Below are 26,311 nucleotides of genomic sequence, written 5' to 3'. Positions count from 1 at the left end.
GCCTTTATCTGAAATGGCTATTGTGTCCCATCTTGGCATCAGTTACCACTTCTCTGTATAACCTTAGTCATCTCAATAACAACTCCAAGCCCCAAGCTGCTTCTAATTTAATATCTACCATAACCAAAGGACTGAAAATTGCCAAGAATAATAAGATCTTATCAAATCGGTGGTCATATTTTATGCAAAAATTGTTTTATATCACTATTAACAACTGTGACACAAAAAAAATTCCATGAAGCAGAATAGGGCTATAATTCTTAAAGTTGCACACAGCATTCCCAGAAGCTAAGGGAGGAGTCATGGATGACAAAGAGGTGACTACAGTGCTTCCTAATCCCTCTGCAACAAAAGTAGTTCTGCTTTCACTTTATTCATTAGCGCTCCAAACAAAATTTTTTGAGATTTTTTTAAAATGTGAAAACCTTTAGTGGTTTAGTATTTTATTTTAGTATAAGCTAATCAAAAACACTGTGAGACTGCATTTGTGGAACTAACTGAAATGTGGCTGAAAATTTAATAAGGTAGATAGCTCTTGAACATGGTAACTAAATGCCCAGAACAAAGCACTGGAATGTTATCCAAAGTGTTTGAGGATTACTTCGATATCATGCTTCTCTAATTTCTTAACATGTTAGCACATCTAGAACAAAGTTAAATAATAGTGATGAGAATTTCCTTGCCTTGTTTCTAATATTCATATCACTTAATTTCTAATGTATCTCCCTGAAGCACTTTCCTGAGTATGATTTTGAGGTACATATTTTAATTATGTTATTACTAAAGACTGCTTCCAGGCATAAATGTCTGACTTTATTAACTGTATTTCAAGATCTATTGAGATAATCACATAGCTTTTCTTCTTTTATCTACTAATACACTGAAGTATCTGGAAATTCTCAGTTCACATACTACTGAATGCTAGATTGAAGGATTTTGAGCATAACCTTGGTAGCATGTGAGATGAGTGTAACTGTATGGCACTGTTATGAATACTGACCTTTTCCAGTCCTGTGGCAACTGCTGAGTTTTGCAAATTTGCTGGCATATTGAGTGAAGTACCTTAACAGCATTATGTTTCAGGATTTTAAATAGCTCAGCTGGAATTCCATCACCTCCCCTAGTTTTGTTCACAATAATGCTTCCTAAGCCCCACTTAACTTCACACTCCAGGATGTCCAGTTCTAGGTAAGTGACCACACCATCGTGGTTATCCGGGTCATTAAAACCTTTCTTGTATAGTTTTGTGTATTCTTACCACCTCTTCTGTCTGTCAGGTCCTTGTCATTTGTCTTTTATCATACCCATTCTTGCATGAAATGTTCCCTTGATATCTCCAATTGTCTTGAAGGGATCTCTAGTTTTTCCTCTTCTATTGTTTTCCTCTCTTCGTTTGCATTGTTCATTGAAGACAACTTTCTTATAGCTTTTTCTGTTCTCTGGAAATCTCCACTCAGTTGGGTATACCTTTCCCTTTCTCCCTTGCCTTTTGCTTCAACAGTTAGAACTGGACATGGAACAACTGACTGGTTCAAAACTGAGAAAGTAGTACAAGGCTATATATTTTCACCCTGTTTATTTAACTGCTATGCAGAGTAACATCATGTGAAGTGCCAGGCTGGATGAAACATAATCTGGAATCAAGATAGCCGAGAGAAATATGAACCACCTCAGATATGCAAATGACATCACCCTTATGGCAGAAAGTGACGAGAAACTGAAGACCTTACTGACAAAGGTGAACGAGCTGGCTTGAAACTCAGTGCTGTAAAAATGAAGATCATGGTATCCAGTCTCATCACTTTATGGCAAACAGAAGAGGGAAAAGTGGAAGCAGTGATAGATTTTATTTTCTTGGGCTCCAAAATCACTGTGGATGGTGACTGAGGCAACAAAATTAAGACGTCTCCTCCTTGGAAGGAAAGCAATGGAAAAATCTAGACTGTGTATTAAAAGGCAGAGATATCACTTTGCTGACTAAGGTCCCATATAGTCAAAGTTATGGTTTTTCCAGCAGTCATGTACAAATATGAGAGCTGGACTGTAAAGAAGGCTGAGCACCAAAGAAGTGATGCTTTCAAACTGTGGTGCTGGAGAAGATTCTTGAAAGCCCCTTGGACTACAAGATCAAACAAGTCAATCCTAAAGAAAATCAGTCCTGAATATTTATTGGAAGGACTTATGCTGAAGTTTTTTAAAAAATAATAGGAAAGCCTCGATTCTTCCTTATTTTCTCTAGGTCAATTTAAATATATGTGAAATTATCTGTTCCATGAAGGCTTGAAAGAAACCACTTGTAAAACCATTTGGGCTTGGTAGGTTTAAATTTTCAGTCTCTTCTTGGATCAGTTTTGAATACAGAATAATCTACATTTTCCTAGAAAATGATATTTTTCCCAATGCTTTCCAATTTATTTATTGTGCCAACCATTCTCTTATGTTTGTATTATTTACATCTATGGTTGTTTTCTTCTTCATAATCTAAATTTTAATTTTTATACTTTATCCTTTTGTTTACAAAAAAAAAGTTAGCTAGTCTTATTTTTGTTTTAATCGAAGAATCAGTTCTTGGTGGTATTTATCTTAACTACCTGATCTGTTTTCTAATTTATTACTTGCTATGTTGTGCTTTATTATTTTTTTCCATCTTTCCTTAGGTTTCTGTTATTGTTCTTTTAATAAATTCTTTGCATGTTAACTTATTTATTTTCATTTAGTAATGAAACTTTTAGAAATTACCTATGTCTTACATTTACATATTTAATTTTTAAAAATAAATCTATGTATTTATTTAGCTTACTTTTTAAGCCATACTGTGTGGCATGTGGGATCCTGAACCAGGGATTGAGCCTGCGCCCCTGCACTGGGAGTAGAGCCTTAACCGCTGAGCTGCCAGGGAAATCCTCATATTTAATTTTTATTGTAATTATTTTATAGAGAGACCACAACTGCTGGTGTGTGGTACCTTTAGACCTTTGATCTAAAATTTTTGGGAGAATGTTTTTACATTTTTAAACTCCATTAGCTGAGGTTTTTGTTTTGAGGCTGGGAAGATTTTGTGGTTGGTTTCTGGTTCTAACTTTTCTATTAACTTAAAATTTCATTGCAGAGCATGTAGTTAATACCTTTTTTCTCCCAACTTTCTTTCTAGTATTTATTTTTGACAATGTCCCATGGGGAATTAAAAATATGCTATTCTTTGTATAATAACAAAGTATATTATATGAGATTTATTAATTACATAATTTAGATCTCCATATTCTATTTTTAATTTCTCTGATATGGCTAGAACTGAAAGATGTTTTAAAGTCTCCTGTTACTGTTAGACTTCTCTTCCTACTTGAATTTATAATTTTTACTTTAAACATTTCAATGCTTCACGTTTAAGAAATACAGATTTGTGGTTCTCTTCATATTAGTAGAAGGAAATGGCATCCCACTCCAGTATTCTTGCCTGGAGAATCTCATGGACAGAGGGCTGGTAGGCTACAGTCCACAGGGTCGCAAAGAGTCGGACACGACTGAGCGACTTCACTTTTCACTTTCACTTTCACATTAGTAACTATATGCTTGATTTTATATGTGTGTGTGTATATATACACAGAGAAATAGATAAGATAGATATGTATGTATATACATACTATAATGTGCATCTTTTTTCACCTAATGTTCATTCACTTTTAATTCACCTTTGTCTAGCAATACCATCCAACAATTAATTTTTGTTTTTATTTGCCTAGTATCTTGTTTTGATTACATTTAGCTACAACTCCCTTAGAAGTTTTGTTCTAAATGTTTCTAACATCAAGCATGTTGTCGGGTTTCGTGATTTATCAGAGTCTTGATTAACAGCTGAGCTTATGTCATGGATTTCTGTTGTTTTAATCAATACATATGATCTTTTTTCTAGTTTTTGGGGTCTTTTTTCCTTTCATACTCATTTTTATATTCCATCTTTTGCTATACAGTTACTCACATATTAAATATTTACTGAGCACCTATTATGTGCCAAGTACCATACTTAGCATTAAGAACACAATGGTAAACAACAACAAAAAAAGAAAGTCAGCACATATACATAATAATGGAGAAAGGAATGGCAATCCACTCCAGTATTCTTGCCTGGAGGATCCCATGGACAGAGGAGCCTGGCGGGCTACAGTTCGTCAGGTCGGGGCAACTGAGCGACTAATACTATACATAATTACAAACTGTGGTTTTGTTCTTCCCCACCCCATGCAAATATCAAAAGCAATTCTAACAGGAGCAGGGGTAGATATGGTTTTCAAGGAAGACTGCTCACAAGATCCAACACAGAAGGTGCTTCAATGACACAGTGAAAGAAAGGTTATACTGGGCAGAAGGTAAGCACTAAGTGTATAAGTACAGCAGAGAACTTGACGGCCTACAGAAACAGAAGGAAAAGCTGAAGGATACTGAGCAAGAGGGAACAACGAAATGAGATTAAGAGATAAAAAGGCCACACCAGGTCCCCAAGTTAAAGAAAGAATCTCGGTTTTATTTTACGTACAGTAAGGATCCTGAAATACTTTTAAATTTTAAACATAGAGAATGAAACATAACACATACGGAACTGAAGAACAAATGGTACGGTATTAGAGTAGGCCTGACAAGCAATGGTGCTGGCTTGGAGTAGTTGGCAAATGGTGAGGCTGGATCCAAAAATTTAAATCAACACAGTACTATCGCTCATCCTCGTCCCCTTTCTCCCAATTCTGGAGTTCTGTGGTCTACTTTTGGTTCTATTCAACTTCACTTTTACACATAGCATAATTTGGTTGTTTATTTAAAAGATATGCTACATAAACTCATTCATTCAGCAAATACTTAATCAAATGTGTATTACTGCCAGGAAACATTCTAGGCATGGGAATATAGCAAGAAAGAAAAAATCCCTAGCCTTGCATAGATTACATGTTGTGAAATTGAAGTTCTACTTATTAATTATTTATTAAGTTTTAAGCCTTCCTTGCGTATCTGATTATGCCCTACCATAATATTCTAAATCACTAACATTAAAGCATTTTTTGATGTAATACAATTATTCATTCACTCAACAGATAAACACCATCCGTGTACCAGGTTCTACTCTAGAGGCATACAGAAATATCCCTTCATGAAGTACACATACATTCTCATAAAGATAGGCTACATATATATGTATATGTAATATATTATATATATATAATTATAAACAAACATACACATATATATTATGAGGTAGCAGTAGAAGAAAAACAAAGCAGGATGTAGGAAGAAGCACAGAAGTGCTATTTTTTGGCAGGAAAATCAGAGAAGCATCTCTGACAAGGTTACACTTAAGCAGAGTCCTCAGTGAAATACAGGAGTAAGCCCTGAAGGTATCTAGAAGTGAAACATTCCAGGAAAGGCAAGACCAACTGCAAAGGCCCTGAAGCAGAAAGCTGGCATGTTCAAAGAACACTAGGGTGACCAACATGTCTGAAATGCAATGAAAAAGAGAGAAAATGGTAAAACTAGTTTAAAGAGGTGGCCATGAGCCAGATCATACAAAGCCTTCCTCTCATACAGCTGGAAATAACTTGGGATTTTATTCTACGATGGGAAAGGAAGTAGGATGTGAAGGTTCCAAACAGGGGAATAACATGATCTTACTAAAGTTAAAACAAAAATTACTTGGTTGCCCCGCTTGGAATGGTCAAAATGCAGAACCTGATAACACCAAACACTGGAGAGATTTGAAGCAACAGGAATTCTCATTCATCGTTGGTGGGCCTGAAAAATGGTAGTCACTTTAAAAAATAAATTTTAAAAGATACTAGCATTCTCAGATTATAAATACTAATGCCACCTGGAAATAGTTCATGGACTCAGCACAAAGAAAATTATATTAGATTTTAGAGATCCAAAATTTCCTACTGATGAAAATATTCCTCAAGTCAGAATTCTTTGGCACAAAACAATTTGACACAACACTTCATATAAAGTTCTCAGGTAACTTTATTAGTCAATGGAAGATACCCTAGATGGCTTAAGAACTTTGGGTTGAGGTGCTAAGTCATTTGAGAGTGAAATGTCAAAGTGCATCAGTTATTCATTCCAACATCCAGGGGCCTGTTAAACACAGGGCATTATACCAAGTTTCGGAGATGGTGAACAAGGCACAATCACTGACCATTACAGAATTTACTTCCTGGTAGTTTTTAAAAGAATAGGAAGTAGGATCACAATCAATATTTCACTGCCTGTTTCTCTTGCCCCAGCTCAAGACATTTCCCCCTTCTCCTATTTGCATATGGAGGGAAAAGGATGGGGACAGATAAATAGGGAAGAAGAAGAGATCTGGATATAACATACTAAATTAAAATTTTTTTTCTTATCTCTTTCCTTGTACAACTCTGAACTCCTTAAAGAGAGAGGATGAAAGTGTTAGCCCCTCAGTCGTGTCCGACTCTTTTGTTCACTCCATGGACTATAGCCTTCCAAGCCCCTCTGTCCATGGGATTTTCCAGGTAAGAATACTGGAGTCGGTTGCCATTTCCTCCTCCAGGGGATCTTCCCAACCCAGGGATCAAACCTTCGTTTCCTGCATTGCAGGCAGATTCTTTACCCGCTGAGCCATCGGGGATGAAACCACCCTATCTCCAGCACCCTAATCCAGGGTCTGGCACTTCTGTGCTGCTCACTATCTCAGAACTAGACTAAATTACAGCCACTGTGCTAGGGCCACTGCTTTTTTCTTTTTCTATATAACCAATATCAAGAAAAATAAAGATCAGTACAAAGGCCAAGAATAAGCATATATATATACAGTAAGTGCAAGTATTTAAAAGTTATATAGTAACGTACATAATCTTGAAGGAAAAGTTCCCTATGCTAGTTTCATTTTACCATCATTACTACATCTCCCTCACCTCCCAATCCCATTCAGTGGTAACAACTACCATGAATTTGGTGTAAATGAGACTTTTCCTTACATTTACGTAAGGCATTACCTTTTCCTTACATTTAGGAGGCCTCTCCATACTTTTAAACATCAAAAGGCAGCATGGCATAGTGGACTCTAGACAACTTTGAATCCCAGCTCTGCTATTTACTACCCATGAGAGTAGGCAGGGGTATTTACTCCTCTATGCTTTAGTATTCCATCTAAAAAGTGGAGACAATGGCAGTACTAACTTCTAAGTTTTCATGAGGACTAAAATATTTAATGTTTATAAAATGCTTAAAACAATCATGGTTATAGACAGTACCACTTTATTATATTTTTAAAAAATCACTGGACTTTTCTGGTGGCTCAGAAGTAAAGAAGCAGCCTACCAATGCACAGGACACGGATTTGATCCCTGGTCTGGGAGGATTCCACATGCCACGGGGCAACTAAGCCCACAAGCCACAACTACTGAGCCCCCGTTCTAGAGCCTGTGCTCTGCAACAAGAGAAGCCACAAAATGAGAAGCCCAAACACAACAAAGAAGAGCCCCAACTCTCGATAACTAGAGAGAGCCTGTGTACAGCAATGAAGACCCAGTGTAGCCATAAGTAAATTAAACCACTGATAATAACCTAATCATGAAAAGTGAAAGTGTAGTGGCTCATCATGTCCCACTCTTTGCGACCCTATGGACTGTAGCCCACTAGGTTTCTCTGTCCATGAGATTTTCCAAGCAAGAATACTATAGTTGGTCGCCATTTCATTCTCCAGGGGATCTTCCAAACCCAAGGATCGAACTGCAGGCAGACTCTGCAGGCAGACTTTTTACCATCTGAGCCACCAGGGAAGCCTGTAACCTAATCACAGATTCAGGGAATTCTTAATTAAATAACTATCTTGTATCCTATATATCCATGACTCTTATTGCAGCCATTTAGACTGTTTTCCAAATGAACATCCCTGCACAAATCACCCTAGGCAAATGTGCAAGCTTCTCTAGACAATATCTTAAATAGAAATTGTTGGATAACCGTGTATGTACATTTCTAATTGTGTAACACTTATCTTATGTGTGTAACACTTACCTGATCCTGAGCCTTGCAACTTAATGGGTAAACTCTGATAACTCCTAAGTGTTTAATTCCATCTACCCTAAAAATGGGATGTCCCTGGTGGCTCAGACAATAAAGAATTCACCTGCAATGGAGGAGACCCGGGTTCAACCCCTGGGTTGAGAAGAGCCCCTGGAGAAGGGAATGGCTACCCACACTGGTATTATTGCCTGGAGAATTCCATAGACAGAGGACCCTGGCGGGCTACAATCTATGGGGTCACAAAGAGTCAGACATGACTGAGCAACTAATACTTTCAAATAAAATCCCTACAAACAGACTAACCATCTTCTCAGTACAATTTCCAGTCTTTGCCTGAATTGTCTTATTATCACTCATTCATTTTATTTGTATTACCTATCTTACCTCTTTTGATCTTTACATATTCTGGACACAAAACCACTGGATAGTACAGACATTATATATATCTCCCAGTTGTAACATTATGTTTTATCTGGGTTTATGGGAACTTACATTAAACCTAAGGTTGTTTTTTCTTTTCTTTTCTTTTTTGAGGTAGTCAAATCCTTGATAGTTTTTCATCCCTGATGGTATCTTTTTTCTTGACTTGTTAAAAAAGGCCTTACATATTCTGAAGATACGTATTCATCTATACTTTCCTTTTTTAAAAAAACGGGTTTAACATTTAGTATTTAATTCAACTGGAATTTATTTCTGCATATGGCCTGAAGTAGAAATCTAGTTTTCCCCCATATAGAAAAACCAATTCAACAGTTCACATTTCCTTTCCCTGATGACAGAAAATGCCATCTTGACACCAACCAACTTCTCAAATATATATGAATCCATTTCTTAAGTTTATTCTATGAATCTGTTTTTTCATATATTAAGACTATACTACTTTAAATACAAGTACTGTGTACAACCTGATTTTTAAGTATGTTATACCCCTGTGTGATCCAACTCAGACTAAGATATTAACTTTTTTCAATGCTTCAGAATCTCCCTCATACACATTCTCAGTTAGTATCATGCTTCCAAGAGAACTACTATTCTGATCTCAATATTCATAGATTAGTTCTGTTTTTGAGCTTCCTAAAAATGAACTCATACTATATGAACTCTTTTCTGTCCCACTTCTTTTGCTCAACTCTAAGTCTGGAAGATTCATTTCACGTTGTGTGTGCCGATGTTTCATGACCCCACAGACTGTAGCCTGCCAGGCTCCTCTGTCCCTGGGATTTCTCAGGCAACAATACTGGAGTGGGTTGCCATGTCCTCCTCCAGGGGATCTTCCCAACCCAGAGCTCAAACCCAGGCTCCCACATTGCAGGTGAATTCTTGACTGTCTGAGCCAGCAGGAAAGCCACACACATGTTGTGTGTACCAGGTTACTATTTTTCACTTGTGTAGGATTCTATTCTAAATACCAAAATTTAAGATTAATCTAGATATCCAACAGTCAACTCCCTCCTCTTCATTCTTTTTCTTCTTTCACAACTGTCTTGGTTCTTTACTTTTGTATATGAAGATCATTTTCCTCCAAAAAAGAAAACAAATTCTATCAGGTTTCTATTTGAAACTACATATAAGTCATAGAGAAGTTAATTTTTTAGCAATATTTATACTTCCCACTAATAATTATGTCTTGTCTTTTATTCATGTCTAATTTTATGACCCTCAATAAAACTTTGGGTACCTCACAGAATTTGCTGTAAAAGAGGTATTTTTATTTCCTAATTGGCTACTGTCGATTTGAATGTTGATCTTGTATCCAGCAACACTGAATTCTCATGAATATAGTTAGTTTGTTGATGGTTTTTCGGTTTTTGACCAAGCCACATGACTTGAGGGATCTTAGTTCCCTGATCGGGACGGAACCCAGGCTCATAGCAATGAAAGTGCTGAATCTTAAATAATGCACTGCCAAGGAATTCCCTATTCTGTTGATTTTCTTTTAATTTTTTGGCCACATCACATGCACGTGGGATCTCAGTTTACTGAGCAGGGATTGAACCTGTGCCTCCTGCTTGGGAATGTCGAGTCTTAACCACTGAACCACAAGGAAGTCCCATAGTCTGTTGATTTTTTGTTTTTAATTTCCTATGGATACATTCATCTCATTTTTCTTCCTTTCCAATCCTTTTGTACTTTATTTCCTTTTTTGAAAAATCTTACTAGATTTTTTAATAATAGAGATATATTTGTCCTATTCTTGATATTAATGGGAATGTTTTAAGATTTAGACATTTAAGTTTTAAAGAGAGCCTTTATTGGAAGAAACATGTTTCTCATCATGGTTTAAAGTTTAAAAAAAAATAATAACGAGTATTGAGTTCTATCAGAATTTTACCAAATCTTTCAAGATCTTTCCCCCTAAATCTTACCTTAATAATTTTCAAATATTAAGCTATGCTTACATTCTTATCCTAATTAAAAATTTTGTCTCTGTAAATGAGACTGAATGTACCATTATTTTTCCTTGCATATTCTTTTCAGTTTACGTTTCCAGGGTAAGTTTCTCTGATAAACAACAGAACAGCTCTCCCTCTTTTTTCTATTATCTAGATCAGTTTGTATAAAATTGGGATTACCTGTTCCTCAAAAGTATGTCTGAAATTATGATAACAAAATCACAATTAAAACTATTCTTTCTGATACTGCTTCACACCCATCAGGAATGCTTTAATAAAAAAAAAAACATATAATGAAAATGCTGATGAGGGTGTAGAAAAACTAGAACCTTCATACACTGTTGGTTGGAAAGTAAAATGGTACAGCTGCTCTGGAAAATAGTCTGATAGTTCCTTAAAAGCTTCAATGGTTACCACAGTTCAGTTCAGTTCAGTTGCTCAGTCGTGTCCGACTCTTCTCAACCGCAGGGACTACAGCACACTGGGCCTCCCTGTCCATCATCAACTCCCGGAGTTTACTCAAACTCATGTCCATTGATTCGGTGATGCCATCCAACCATCTCATCCTCTGTCACCCCCTTCTCCTCCCACCTTCAATCTTTCCCAGCATCAGAGTCTTTTCAAATGAGTCGGTTCTTTGCATCAAGTGGCCAAAGTATTGGAGTTTCAACTTCAGTCCTTCCAATGAACACTCAGGACTGATCTCCTTTAGGATGGACTGGTTGGATCTTCTTGCAGTCCAAGGGACTCTCAAGAGTCTTCTCCAACACCAAAATTCAAAAGCATCAATTCTTCAGCACTCAGCTTGCTTTATAATCCAACTCTCACAACCATACATGACTACTGGGAAAACCATAGCTTTGACTAGATGGACTGTTGTTGGCAAAGTAATATCTCTGCTTTTTAATATACTGTCTAGGTTGGTCATAATTTTTCTTCCAAGGAGCAAGCATCTTTTAATTTCATGGCTGCAGTCACCATCTGCAGTGATTTTGGAGCCCCCAAAATAAAGTCTTTGACTGTTTCCACTGTTTCCCCATCTATTTGCCATGAAGTGATGGGACCAGATGCCATGATCTTAGTTTTCTGAATGTTGAGCTTTAAGCCAACTTTTTCAAGCTCCTCTTTCACTTTCATCAAGAGCCTCTTTAGTTCTTTGCTTTCTGCCATAAGGGTGGTGTCATCTGCATATATGAGGTTATTGACATTTCTCCCAGCAATCTTGATTCCAGCTTGTGCTTCATCCAGCCTAGTGTTTCTCATGATGTACTCTGCATATAAGTTAAATAAGCAGGGTGACAATATACAGCCTTGACATACTCCTTTCCCTATTTGCTGTTGTTCCATGGTTTCCACAAGACCCAACAATTCTACTCCTAGGTATACATCCAAGAGAAATGAAAACATATAACTATGTTTACACAAAATCTTATACACAATGCCAGTATAACGACTATTCATAATGGGAAAAAATCCAAATATCCATCAACTGATGTGGTATAACCATACAATGAAATATTATATGGCCATAAAAAGGAATGAGGTATATGACACATGTTTCAACATGGCTGGACCTTAAAAATATTATGCTAAATGAAAGAAGCAAACCACAAAAGGCCATTTATTGAATGATTCTATTTATGTGAAAGATCTAGAACAGGCAAACCTATAGAAACCGAGAGTAGATTAGTGACCGTCTAAGGCTGGAGGGTTTCAGAGAATTCGAACTGACTGCTAATAGGTACACAGTTTCTTTCTGAGGTAATAAAAATATTCTAAAAATTAACTGTGGTAATGATTCCACAATTATGTAAAAATAGTAAAAACCATTAAATTGTACATTTTAGGTGGTAGGTGGTATGGTTTATGAACTATACTCCAATTAAGCTGATATTTTAAAAAACTTCTTGGGGAAATTTACTACAGCTTCAATTTTTTAATGGTTTTTAGTTTCTATGACTATCTTCTTCTTGTACAGTCAATTTCTAAATGATATTTTGCCTAGAAAACAGACAATTTCATTAGGTTTTTAAAATTTATACACATATAAATTAATAGTGATTTCTTGTGATTTTTAAAATTACAATTATTATTTGTAATTATATCCCATTTTATAATGTTATTGTGTCATGTGCTTCTTGGTATTTCCAGTACTTAATCAGCTGAAGAGAAACAGCTTTGATTTGAAAGATGATTGCTGTCATTTCTATTGTTGATTATTTCTATTTCATCTAATTCCATTTTTATTTTCTCTTTTCTCCTGTCTTTGGTTTTACTTTTTATTTTTGTTTCTTGAGTTGTATATATGGCTCACTTACTTTTTTTCACTCTAACACAGCCATTTAAGGTCATAAATTTATCCCTAAGTACCACTTTTCTTACATCCTTCAAGTTCTGATACAACATTTTTGTGATTCCACTCTAGTTATTTCTTAATTTCCATCATTTCTTTTGAATATCTGAAAAATCCTTAGTCATTTTTCTTCAATATTGCTTCTCTACCACTCTGCATATTCTCTCTTCTGGACATTACATTGGAGCTTTTCAATCTAGCCCTAAAGTGTCTTAGTTTTTCTTTTCTATTTTTCATTCTTTATCTCCCTGGGCTCTGGTCCTGGATGAGTTATTGGTTTTATCTTGGAATTAACAACGTTTCTCTTTACCTAGGTCTAATCTTCTGTTCTGCCCACGATTATTTTATAACTAAATATTTTCATTTTCAAGATTTCAACTGGTTAATTTATGTATCTACATGTATTTACTGTTTCTTGATTGCTTTTATTCAATTATAATGGAACATGCTCTGAATAATAAAAAAGGGAAAAGATATATTTTAATCTAATATACTTTTAGGTGAAATGTTCTTTGAAAAGTTCTCCACTATAAAATTCTTTCTTAACGTAAAAAGAAAATTACTTCTTAAAAAGCTCTCCTGACTGCTATTCTACCAAATGTTATCCCACTGTGCCTACCTGCATCAAGGCATGGAAAGAATAAGTTCTATTATTGTCATTTTAGAATTAGAGAAACTGGAGCACAATAAAGTTCTTTTTAAAATACTCTCCCCCACACACAACTTTCCTTTGAAAAATATCAGAGCCACAGGAAAGCTTACAGTATAATGTATACCACTATACCCTTCAACTAGACCCAAAACTGTAAAAACTTGCCAGATTTGCTTTCTCTCTCCCTTTATCTCTCTTTACATACACATAACATATACCATATTCAGATACCCACACATGATTTTTCTGAACTCATCATGACATTTCACTTTGAGATATTTCAGCATGCATCTCTAAAGAATAAGGCCATTCTCAATATATCAACCATACCACAATCACACTAAAAATCCAGGAGATTGAACAGTCGGCAGATTCAAATCAAACACTGATGTCATCTGACTAAACATTCTTCAGTTTGGCTCATCTAACTGGACCTGAAATGGTTCTCTGGTGATTATTTAGAAGTGACACCCGGGACTTCACTGGAGACCCAGTGAAGACCCTACACTTTCAATGAAGAGGGCACAGGTTTGATCCCTTGTCAGGGAACTAAGATCCCACACGGCGCATGGGACAGCCACAAAAAATAAAATAAAATAAAGTGACACCCAATCTGTCAAAGAGCATTTCCTTCCTTCAGTGGCCTTGAAATCAGATTTTATATACTGTTTCATCAGACAGGTATTTTTAAATCCAAGGATTTCTGAAAAAAAAAATCAACCAATTATCTCCTAAGATATTCAGGCCTCAAAAATCAAGTACACTAAGTTTCCAGATTGTTTTCCAATAATCCACAGTCTTAAAGTGAACACAATCTAATTAACACTCTCAAAACTATACAGTCTATTCTCAAGTGCAATGAAAGTTTACAACGTTTATCAGCTTTGAAGGAAAGCTGTCCTTATGAAAAGCGTACAGTACAAACAGGATTGATTAGCCAAATGAAAACCTATTTTACAAATGAAAAAACTGGTAAGTATATATGTCATTCTACATGAAAACTAACTTTTCAATGGGCATGATTTAATCTCAGTCACTAACCTTAAGAAGTAAGGTTACAGACCAAAAAAAGTCTATTAAAAAAAACCAAGTCTCTCAGTCATGTCAAACTCTTTGCGACTCAATGGACTATACAGTCCATGGAATTTTCTAGGCCAAAATACTGGAGTGGGTAGCCTTTACCTTCTCCAGGGGATCTTCCCAACCCAGGCATATTCTTTATTTTCTGAGCCACAAGGGAAGCCCAATAAAAGCCTATACTTGCTGTCAAAGACCATACAAGTCAGAGTAAGAGTTTTATATCAGAAGAAATATCTATTGGTACAACCTGATACTAATATTTAAAGCTAAACTGTGTCATACAGGTAAGAATTATATGTACAATCATAAAAATATTTAAGATAAATCTATGGTCAAATAATAGTTAATAAGAGAAGTTAGTATGTGCTGCTAGTCACTATTCTAAGTACATTTCATTAATTAATTAATTCAAGCCTCATAGTAATCTCATTTTTTCACTGAAGAAACAGACGAACAGAGATGTCAGCATAAAACAATATACGTAAGGGGTAGGACTTAACTTCAACTTTAAAATATAGAGAAGCAGAATGGATCTTTCCAAGAGCATTTGAAGAAAACGGAAAAGCACAAGCTAAAGCATAAATGCCGAGGTAACACCAAAACGAAAGTTTCAAATTGAAGAAATTAAGGCTGGATAAACAGGATAGGACTGGATTATGAGAGGCCCTAAGTACTGAGCTATGGATGAAATTTTATAAAACAGCAAGAGCACAGCATCACTACGGCTCTTTATGTAATGTAAGTGGCCTTTTAGAAATGGTTAACTGGTAACAATACAGAGTGAGTAAGAGAGAAATGGGAAGCAAGGAACTCTATACAATTCTAACATTTATACAAATATATAGGGTTAGGAACAGAGGCAGAGCTCACAGTGAACCAACTGTGTTACCCTTCACATTAATAAGGCTATCCATTATAAACAACAAAGTAGTAAATATAATTGCAACATACCTTAAATTATTTCCAAACATACATTCAATGAAATTTAAGGTACACTGAAAATTATATCAGTAAGAAGTGTTGGTCAATTCATGTAAAACTATTCTTGCTGTTCAGTACAATGTCAAAAGAATTTGGCTAAATTAGACACAAGCAGAAATTTTACAGTACGAGTATCTACTTCAATAAAAGCAATATCACAAAAGAACTAAAGTAATTCAACATATAGCTCCTCATATTGCTTTAGAACTATTACACTATTTACCAAAAGGTAGTAAATACACAATTTTCATAAACTATTATGTAAATGATGTACTTTAATGTCAAATTTATTCATATGTCCATTAAGAACTAGCTATTTATCATCTATACAATAAATACCATAATCCACATAAAACTTTCAAAAAGAAACTATCCCAAACCATTTCCTCTCTTTGCAATTAAATGAACTCCTAAAGAGAAGAAATGGGCAAAAAAAAATCTCAAGTCCATGAAAACTAGCTTACTTACCAGTAACTTGAGTTATCCTATTGGGTCTTTTCCCTCACAGATCCACCTCTCTTGCCCTTCTGTCCAGCATGAGAATCTTCCTGACGGGCATCCACTGGAACTGAGGGGGCATGCAGTACAGACGCATATGTAAGAAAGTTGAGGGAAGGGGATTTGGGAGATGCTAGAGACATGCTTCAGTGTGCTTGCTTACCTTCCTGAAATTGGAAATTTCAACAGTCCCATGGTCCACGAGGCATTCACAATAACTTCAAAGAATGTGGATCTGTGGAGATTACCCAATAGGAGAACTCCAGTTACTGGTAAGTGATCCAGCTTTTTCTTCTCTATCAGAATAAGAAAATTATTTAAATTTATTTGAGATTAATACATAAAGAACTACAGGGGAAAGGACTGCAAATTAGATAACTATACATGAACACAGCAAAGTAAATACAGAAACAATGTGATAACTATAAAGTCAACAGAAACTTCTGGCACTATTAGAAACATAAGGAAAAGAAAATGATTTGAATAGTTTCATTGTAAAATCTCTACTGGAACAACAGCAACATTTTAATTTATAAAATAATCAGCTATCAGACTATTTCGTCTCACTAAAGTACTACCATCATTTTTTAATATCCGTAAAGGGTAATTAATTGATCAAAATCTACTGTTTCTTAACTAGGCACTGTCATTAACATAGGCTGAATTTGGGTGTAGAGGCCACTACAGTAGATTAACAATCTATAACACTTCAGATAAACAGCATCAATGCAATGCCCATTCATCACTCAATAAATCTTTAAAATAACCAACCATTTGTCACCTATAACAAACCAACCACATACATATATTTAAGTATGCCACTGTGCTATGCTCATGTCTGACTCTTTGTGACCCCATGGACTATAGCCCACCAGGCTCCTCTGTCCATGGGGATTCTCCAGGCAAGAATACTGGAGTGGGTTGCCATTTCTTTCTCCAGGGGATCTTCCTGACCCAGGGATCAAACCCACATCTCTTGCATTGGCAGGCGGATTCTTTACCACTTCACCACCTGTGAAGCCCTTACGAATGCCAGGCCACTGATAAATAATAACGCTGATTTTAATGTAAACACTTGTACAAAGTAGTACAGTAATATTTTCGATTAACTGTTATACTTTTTAAATTGGACCTGTCATTAAAAAACAAACCAAAAAAAACTATTTCTAACAAAAGAAAGGTATCCTCAATAGAACTTTATCTTCAGGGACACAAGAAGATTGCTTTTACCTTTAACTCAATACATATTCGAAGAAGGCAATGGCACCCCACTCCAGTACCCTTGCCTGGAAAATCCCATGGATGGAGGAGCCTGGTGGGTCCATGGGGTTGCTAAGAGTCGGACGCGACTTCACTTTCACTTTTCACTTTCATGCATTAGAGAAAGAAATGGCAACCCACTCCAGTATTCTCGCCTGGAGAATCCCAGGGACAGCGGAACCTGGTGGGCTGCCGTCTATGGGGTCGCACAGAGTCGGACACGACTGAAGCAACTTAGCAGCAGCAGCAGCAATACATATTCATCAGGTACATGTTCATTTTGATGTGCTATAGTAGTGATGACTTCAAACACTAGTTTCTATTGAAGATACAGATATATTTCAGTAACAGTCTTCCTTTTCTCATTACACTGCTATTTAAAAATTATTTCCTACCTTCAAAAAACATGGTTTCATGGTTCTTCTTTCTATGGAAAAAATTAAATGCATAGCTTCTACTTTAAGAGTAAACAGGGTAAGATGGTATATAAAATCATTAATTCATCAAAAACAAAATGTAATTCTAAAAAAAATTCTTAAAATGTAACTCTAATGAAAATCTAGCATTTCAATCTTGTTATGAGGTAATATTTACATTTAGTAAAGGTGGACAGCACCATGTCAAGACTTTTCCTAGATTCTCACTTAAGGATACAATTTGTTTTGGATAAACTATATCCATTTTATATAAATCTGAGTTTTAAAAAATAATAGCAATTAGTGCATTAGTTTTTAAATGACTCATTCACGCAAACAGGGGCACTACACAGACCTCAGTTTCTAACTGCAATATAGAGATAAAGTCCAAAAGGATCATCTAGTTTAAATTAGATTCCTAGTTAACTTATATTTCCTGAAGTGTGAAGCAGTGCATGGCATGAAGGTCCTATGTGTTTGGATTGACACAACTGATAGAGGAGCAATAATTCAAATATTTTATCCTTACAGTATAAGCTAGTATAAAACTTTTCATTAAGAACTAAATAATAATTTCCAATTTTAATTTATAGCAACACATACAGTCTTCATTTAGACTAAGATCTTGTGAATTTAAAATAAAATCAAATGTACTTTTTAAAATAATTTGAGAATTAAAATATCTTGAAAATATTTTAAGGTAACCTAGAAGGTCACTTAAGAGACCAGCATTCAAAGCTATTTGTTGCTGTTATTATGCCATAGGTTTAACTAAAATGGATTTTACTAGAATAGCTTAGAAAAGAAATGCCAGAAATTAAATACTCTACTCAAAACTATCCTTTGTAAGTTCTAACAATTATAATGCTGGTCCACAAAAAGATTAATAAGTAATTAAGAACCTAATAAAGCATTTCACTAATGAGAATCTACTCTAAAAATTCAACCTGAGCTTTTGGAAAAAAACTGCTCAGAAAAAAAAATAAGTTAGCTAACTTTCATCACCTCCACTACTGCTAGATATTATGTTTTGGCTGGAAGCAACTTAAATGACAACTGGTTTTGTGATTCCAAGTACATGTTCGAATTTTCAAATAAGGTTTGCAATTCTAAAGTAAGGTACTATAGTTGTAGAAAGTTGTTCATGGTAAACGGAGGATGTGAAATCCTTTAGCAGATATTAAAATTTAATATTATACATATATTCACATATACTTAAGTGACATCGTAATGGTTCATAAATATGGGGGGAGGTGTGTAGCTCAATTAAGTAAAATAAGGTCAAAAGTGAACGGTAAACTTACTTATTAAATAATGTTATTTACGGAAACTGTCATCTTTCTTTGTTCCTTAACAAGCTCATCAGATAATCTGTTAATTAAATTTTCCTTTCCTTCAGCTTTATCCTTTAGCTCTACATGAACTCACAAAGAAACAAACAAAACCAGCATTATTTTCTTGTTAACATAAAGAACCTAAAATCAAGATGAAAAAACTATACTTATCTGTAAAATAGGGGTAAAAACAGAACCTACTTCACAGAACTGTTATGAGGATTAAGTTAATAAAAATGTAAGTTCAGTTCAGTTCAGTTGCTCAGTCATGTCTGACTCTTTGCGACCCCATGAATCACAGCACGCCAGGCCTCCCTGTCCATCACCAACTCCCAGAGTTCACTCAGACTCACGTCCATGGAGTCGGTGATGCCATGCAGCCATCTCATCCTCTGTCGTCCCCTTCTCCTCCTTCCCCCATCCCTCCCAGCATCAGAATCTTTTCCAATGAGTCAACTCTTCGCATGAGGTGGCCAAAGTACTGGAGTTAAGTAATGCATTTAAAAACCATGCCTGGAATCTAACCATGTTATCAAACTGTAACATATCCACCTAGAAATGGAATTATTTTCAAATGATTTTACATATCTGCAAAGAACTACTAAAAAAATTCTAAGTTTAGAGATTTATTGTCTGTATTAACTGTTGGCTCTCTGTATCACGGGTTCAGGATCCACAGATTCTATCAACCACACGTCAAAAATATTCAGAAAAAAATTCCACTAAGTTTTCCAAAAAGCAGAACATGAATTTCTCATGCTAACAACTATTTACAGAGCATTTATATTGTATTACGAATTATAAGCAACCCAGGGATTATTTAAAATATACAAGAGGATGTGTAGGTTTGTGGAATATGCCATTAATAATCCTAAACCTACATATGAGGGACTGCAGCATATTCAGATTTTGGTAACCGAGAAGGTCCCAGAACCAATCCCCCATGGGTACACAAGGATAACTGTACTATTATTTTGAGATTATATTCTTTAAACTGCAAGAGAAAGAAAATAAGTTAATTTATGGTATTCATTAGGAATCATGAGTCAGTCTTCCCTGATAGCTCAATTGGTAAAGAATCTGCCTGCAATGCAGGAGACCCCAGTTTGATTCCTGGCTCAGGAAGATCTGCTGGAGAAGGGATAGATTATCCACTCCAGTATTCTTGGGCTTCCCTTGTGGCTCAGCTGGTAAAGAGTCTGCCTGCAATGTGGGAGACCTGGGTTCGATCCCTGGGTTGGGACGACCCCCTGGAGAAGGGAAAGGCTGCCCATTCCAGTATTCTGGTCTGGAGATTTCATGGACTGTATAGCCCATGGGTTCCCAAAGAGTCAGACATGACTGAGTGGCTTTCACTTCACTTAGGAATCACGATTTGCAGTATGCAAGAGATATGAAGCACATTAATATTGAAGTTGAAGTACAAATATCATTGATATACCTGTGATTTTTTTAAAAATACATACAATTTGGAAATAGTTAAGAAAACATTGTAGACAGTAGTTACTAAGTAAATCACTATCACTATCCTATCAATATATAAATTATATCTGCTAATATTACAAAATCAGGTATTCCATTAGATTTACTAGTAAAGAAAGCTCCCCAGACTATTAAAATTGCCAGAAACATTTTTCATGTTCTAAAGCCTGATTGTTATAAGCTAGAATCTTAGAACTGCAACTGCTAACAAATTATAAAAGGAAAGGTTGAGGAAAATAGTATATATTTATGTTCCTGATGGACATTAGATGGTAAACATACTAATATTCAAACTGTTCAGAAAAGCTGAAGGGGAGGGATGCTAGTAGGTTAGCTCTAGCTTCCTAAAACCCCTGCTCTGGACAGAACAGCTCTCTATTTAACCATTTTATATTCTGGGTTTCCTCTGTAAACTTTCCTATCAATAACAAATTCTATAACAACAACAAAAAAAAGGTTTTCAACTTTAAAGGACATTGTGGCGGGCAGCCTTTAAGACGGTCCACAATGATCCCACCTCCTGGTATGCATGCCCTTCTGTAATCTCCTCCCCTGAGTATGGGCTGACTTTAGTGACCCACTTCTAGGGAACACAATTTAGCAGAAGTAATGTTAGTCGCTCAGTCATGTCCTACTCTTTACAACCCCATGGACGTAGCCCACCAGGCTCCTCTGTCCATGGAATTCTCCAGGGAGGAATACTGGAGTGTGTAGCCATTTCTTTCTCCAGGGGTTCTTCTCAACCCAGGGCTTCAACCCAGGTCTCCGGCACTGCAGCAGATTCTTTACCATCTGAGCCACCAGGGAAGCTGCCAAAGTAATGGATATCACTCCCAAAATTAGATTATAAAGGACAGTGGCTCTTGTTTTCGCAACTCTCACCAGATACGGTGCTTTGAGGTAAGTAAGCTGTCATGCTGTGACAGCCAGAGTTCCACCAGAGGCCTGCTAGCAAGCTGTGTGAGTAACTGGGGGCAGGCGTTCTCAGGCCGCTGAAAACCATGAGAGCTCGGACATGGATCCCTCCTCCATAGTTGGGCCTGAGAGATCCTGAGCCAGAGCCACCTGCTAAACTGAAGGGATGGGGGAGAGGGAGGCAGAATAATAAATGCTGATTGTTTTCTACCACTAAATTCTGGGGTAGTTTGTTATACAGCAATAGGTAACTAATATGGAGAGCGTCACAAAGTAATTAGTATTAAGCTAAAAGTTGCAAAGTGAGTATCAGTTTGGTGCCCAAAAAGGAACTCACAGGAATACATGAGTTCCAACTGGTGGAGGCCTATTTCTGAATTTGGTTCTTGGGTTTTAGGTTCGAAAATTCAACCTAAGGCTAATGCAGATAAGACCCAACTCAATTATACCTAGAACCTCCTCAAACTGCTAACAAATCAGACGTCATCTTCCAGGTCTGTTTCCTTCCCCACATCAACCCATCTGGACAGAGTCAAAGCACTACAGACCCTCACAGTGCACACAGTCTAAGTGTGCAGCCCTGAAAACTGGCTGCTGTTATCTACAAGCTAAGCTTTTTAATTTTTAAGTTTAAGATGTAGTTAATATAAAGAAGCCTACATTACTACAACTCCAGAATAAAGCACCATTCTAGCAAGTGCCAAATAGCATCTCTCACTTCCTACCACCTCCTGTACTATGTTGCTGCTGCTGCGTCGCTTCAGTCGTGTCCAACTCTGTGCGACCCCAGAGACGGCAGCCCACCAGGCTCCCCCATCCCTGGGATTCTCCAGGCAAGAACACTAGAGTGGGTTGCCATTTCCTTTTCCAGTGCATGAAAGTGAAAAGTGAAAGTGAAGTCGCTCAGTCGTCTCCGACTCTTAGCCACCCTGTACTATGCTAAACATGACCAATTATCCAGTGTCATAATGCTATGTGGTTTTGCGTTTTATATCACTTTATATTCTAGTCATTCTTCCTAAGGATACCTTAATTACATTAATTGAGCTTCAATATTCTGATCTTCCTAATTTGACAAACACCCTAGTCCTTTAACTAAGCACCACATTTTAGAAACGATATCTTAAAATGAGGTACTTCTGTAGAAAGTGAATATGTTGTCGTTCAATCATTAAGTCACGTCTGATGCTTTGCAACCCATGAACTGCATCATGCCAGGACCTTCTGTCCTCCACTATCTCCCAGGAATTTGCTCAAATTCCTGTCCACTGAGTCAGTGATGCTATCTAACCATTTCATCCTCTGCTGCCCCTTTCTCCTTTTGCCTTCAGTCTTTCCCAGCATCTGCTGCTGCTGCTGCTAAGTCACTTCAGTCGTGTCCGACTCTGTGTGACCCCATAGACAGCAGCCCACCAGGCTCTGCTGTCCCTGGGATTCTCCAGGCAAGAACACTGGAGTGGGCTGCCATTTCCTTCTCCAATGCATGAAGGTGAAAAATGAAAGTGAAGTCGTTCAGTCCTGTCCGACTCTTAGCGACCCCATGGACTACAGCCTACCAGGCTCCTCTGTCCATGGGATTTTCCAAGCAAGAGTACTGGAGTGGGGTGCCATATTCTTGGGGCTTCCCTGGTAGCTCAGTTGGTAAAGAATCTGCCTGCAATGCAGGAGACCCCAGTTCGACTGCTGGGTCAGGAAGATCCACTGGAGAAGGGAAAGACTACCCACTCCAGTATTCTTGGGCTTCCCTTGTGGCTCAGCTGTTAAAGAATCTGCCTGCAACACAGGAGACTCCCGTTCAATTCCTGGGTTGGGAAGATGCCTGAGTTAGAAAGATCCCCTGGAGAAGGGAAGGGCTGCACACTTCAGTAGTATGGCCTGGAGAATTCGATGGACTGTATAGTCTATGGGGTCCCAAAGAATCAGACTGAGCAACTTTCACCCACTCACTCACTCACTCCTCTATCCTTAATAGTTTCTAGTTCAAGGAAACATTTTCCTGATCCTAGTTCAAAATATCAGGAGCATTAGTCCTTCATATGCTAATTATAGTCAGTATCCAAGTTAAATACACAAAAACAACAAACAGCTAACTATTTTGAATGTCAGCATGATAAAGAAGTCTAACCTTTACTCTGCAACTTCATCCTTTTTTCTCACCTTTTCTGACTGTAATATTAAAATTAATGAGATTCTAAGCCCTGTATTCATTTTCAATTCAATTTTTAATAATCATCTCTAAAATACAAGTGCATATTTTCAGTGTAAAATTGATTTTATAAAACAATGGCAAACTTTTCTAACAATAAATCTCAAATAGTCTGAGGTCAACAGTAATAGTTTGCAACCTACTGACTATATTTTAAATATTATTAATTCAGCAATCATAAAATCTGAATCATAGTGAAATGAACGTACATTCTCAAAAGAGATACCCCACAAATGGGCTTATTAGAGCTTATCTATATCTAGCTATATCTCTGCTTGTCTATATCTAGCTAGCATATATCTGCTTGTTGTTGTTTAGTCCCTAAGTCATGTTTGACCCTTTTTCAACCCCACAGACTGCAGCCCTCCAGGCTCCTCTGTTCATGGGATTTGCCATGCAAGAATACTGGAGTGGGTTGCTGTTTCCTTCTCTAGGGCATCTATTAAAAGGTCACAAAATTATTTTGCCCAAAAAAAAAAATCTGAATCATGGATCACATCAAATTCAACATACCCCACAATGGCTATCACTTTCGAGATCAAACAAACTGTAGAACTGTATGAAAAGTATTATGATTTGCTTACTAAGCTAATCTAAAACTATTATTCATTCCTTCTAAAAACAGAAGATAAGGACTTCTTCAAACTATACAAGCTCTCCCACAATTAACAATGCAATTTTCCAAAAGTGTTCCAAGTTAATATACTTACCACTTAAAATATTTTTGATACCAACATGGACCCAATTTTTAAATTAATTCTATTCATTTCTAGAGCTACAATCAGGAGTTACCTGTAAACGCAGAGGCTTAGTTACAGATTTAACTAGATAATTAGAGCATTATTCCTTGAAAGAGTAACATAATTTTACTCGTCTCTTGATCTACCATCAATTCAGTTCAATTCAGTTCAGTTCAGTCGCTCAGTCGTGTCTGACTCTTTGCGACCCCATGAACCGCAGCACACCAGGCCTCTCTGTCCATCACCAACTCCCGGAGTCCACCCAAACCCATGTCCATCGAGTTGATGATGCCATCCAACCAATCTCATCCTCTGTCATCCCCTTCTCCTCCTGCTCTCAATCCCTCCCAGCATCAGGGTCTTTTCCAATGAGTCAGGCTCTTTGTGTCAGGTGGCCAAAGTATTTGAGTTTCAGCCTCAATATCAGTCCTTCCAAGAGCACTCAGGACTGATCTCCTTTAGAATGGACTGGTTGGATCTCCTTGCAGCCCAAGGGACTCTCAAGAGTCTTCTCCAATACCACAGTTCAAAAGCATCAATTCTTCGGCGCTCAGCTTTCTTTATAGTCCAACTCTCACATCCATAACCTCCTTTATGTAATCTATAGATATAATTCAGAATTGTTGAGACTATCATGGAAAGCTTAGCCCAAGCACTATGCAGGATTATATTCTTGTTACAATTTGAAATATAAATGTTAATGCAACACTTGTTAAAAATAAACATTACACAGAATGCAAAGGAAAAATTAAGATTCTGACAAAGTAAAAGCCCTTTGCCATGGCCAACCACATCCTCTCCTTTTGAAAACATTCTTTTCCTTCTAGTCCTATAACATTACTCTCTCCTGGGCTTTTTATTCCCTAGTTAATTTTCCTTTCTCCTCCATTTCTTTCTTCTTCTTTATATGATGCTTTTCTTCTACCTTAAGGAAGTGATGGTGTTTCTCAGTTTCTGTCCTACGTTCTCTTTTCTCATGCTATTCAATCTATTCTCTCCTTGATCTGCCTCACTCTCATGGCTTCAACTGGTCATCTATGCTGATGACTACTGAACATACACTTATAGCTCTGATTTCCTTCCTAAGCGTAAGCACCACATATCCAACTGCCTCATATATCTACCCTCTCATATTTCTCTCATATGCTTGAAATTCAACATATCTAAAAGTGACCCATTTGTCGCTATTCAGTCACCAAGTCACGTCTGATTCCTTCTCACCCCATGAACTGCAGTATGCCAGGATTCCTTGTCCTTCACTATCTCCCAAAGTTTGCTCAAATGCATGTTCACTGAGTCAATGATGCTATTTCGGTCTCCATCTCTGCTGCCCCCTTCTCCTTTTGCCTTCAATCTTTCCCAGCATCAGGGCCTTTTCCAATGAGTCGGCTCTTCACCTCAGGTGGCCAAAGTACTGGAGCTTCAGCATCAGCATCAGCATCAGTCCTTCCAAAGAATATTCCTTGCTCAAAATCTGTCCTTCCTCCTGTTCCCTTTCAGTGAAAAGTATCTCCATTTACCTAGCTGTATAACTAAGCCAGAATCCTGGGTTTTATCCTCAATTTCTCTCTGAACACTCTCTAAATTTCCTCTCTAAAACCCAACTTCCTATCTTCCACAACTATATTGAACCATCCATCAAGGCCTATATATTTTCTCCTTAACATATCTAGAATCCATTCATTTCTCTCTCCTATTGGCATTAACTTTGTTTAGACCACTACTGTCTCTTGCCTAGCATACTGCAATGAATTCCACCAAATGGTTTCTCTACCTCTAGTTAAAATTCAACAAACAGTAAGCATGACTTAAACAGAATAAAATGCTACCTGCTCTGGTTTCTACTATGCATTATTTTGATGGCAAAAGAAAACATTTTGAACTGCTGCAAAAGTCTATGAGGTAATTTAGGTTAAGACAAGTTTCTTTTATGAAGTAAATACTCTACCCAACTCAAAAGTTCAAAAAATGAA

The 26,311-nt window shown here is 36.9% G+C and overlaps 1 protein-coding gene across 2 annotated transcripts in view; it reads right to left on the bottom strand.

Moving 5' to 3' along the window:
• YAF2 (YY1 associated factor 2) overlaps positions 1-26,311 on the bottom strand; it is a 75,247-nt gene that overhangs the window by 33,536 nt on the left and 15,400 nt on the right. The window contains exon 3 of one of the 2 annotated variants that reach the window (XM_068971152.1): positions 16,149-16,220. The exons of the other annotated variant lie outside the window; for it this stretch is intronic. Within the exon in view, the coding sequence (XP_068827253.1) occupies positions 16,149-16,220 (72 nt within the window). The remainder of the gene's footprint in view (positions 1-16,148; positions 16,221-26,311) is intronic. 2 annotated transcript variants of the gene reach the window in all.

Source organism: Capricornis sumatraensis, chromosome 4 (genome assembly GCF_032405125.1).
Source record: "Capricornis sumatraensis isolate serow.1 chromosome 4, serow.2, whole genome shotgun sequence".
Classification (NCBI taxonomy): domain Eukaryota; kingdom Metazoa; phylum Chordata; class Mammalia; order Artiodactyla; family Bovidae; genus Capricornis; species Capricornis sumatraensis.
This window is presented reverse-complemented; position numbering and strand designations above follow the sequence as displayed.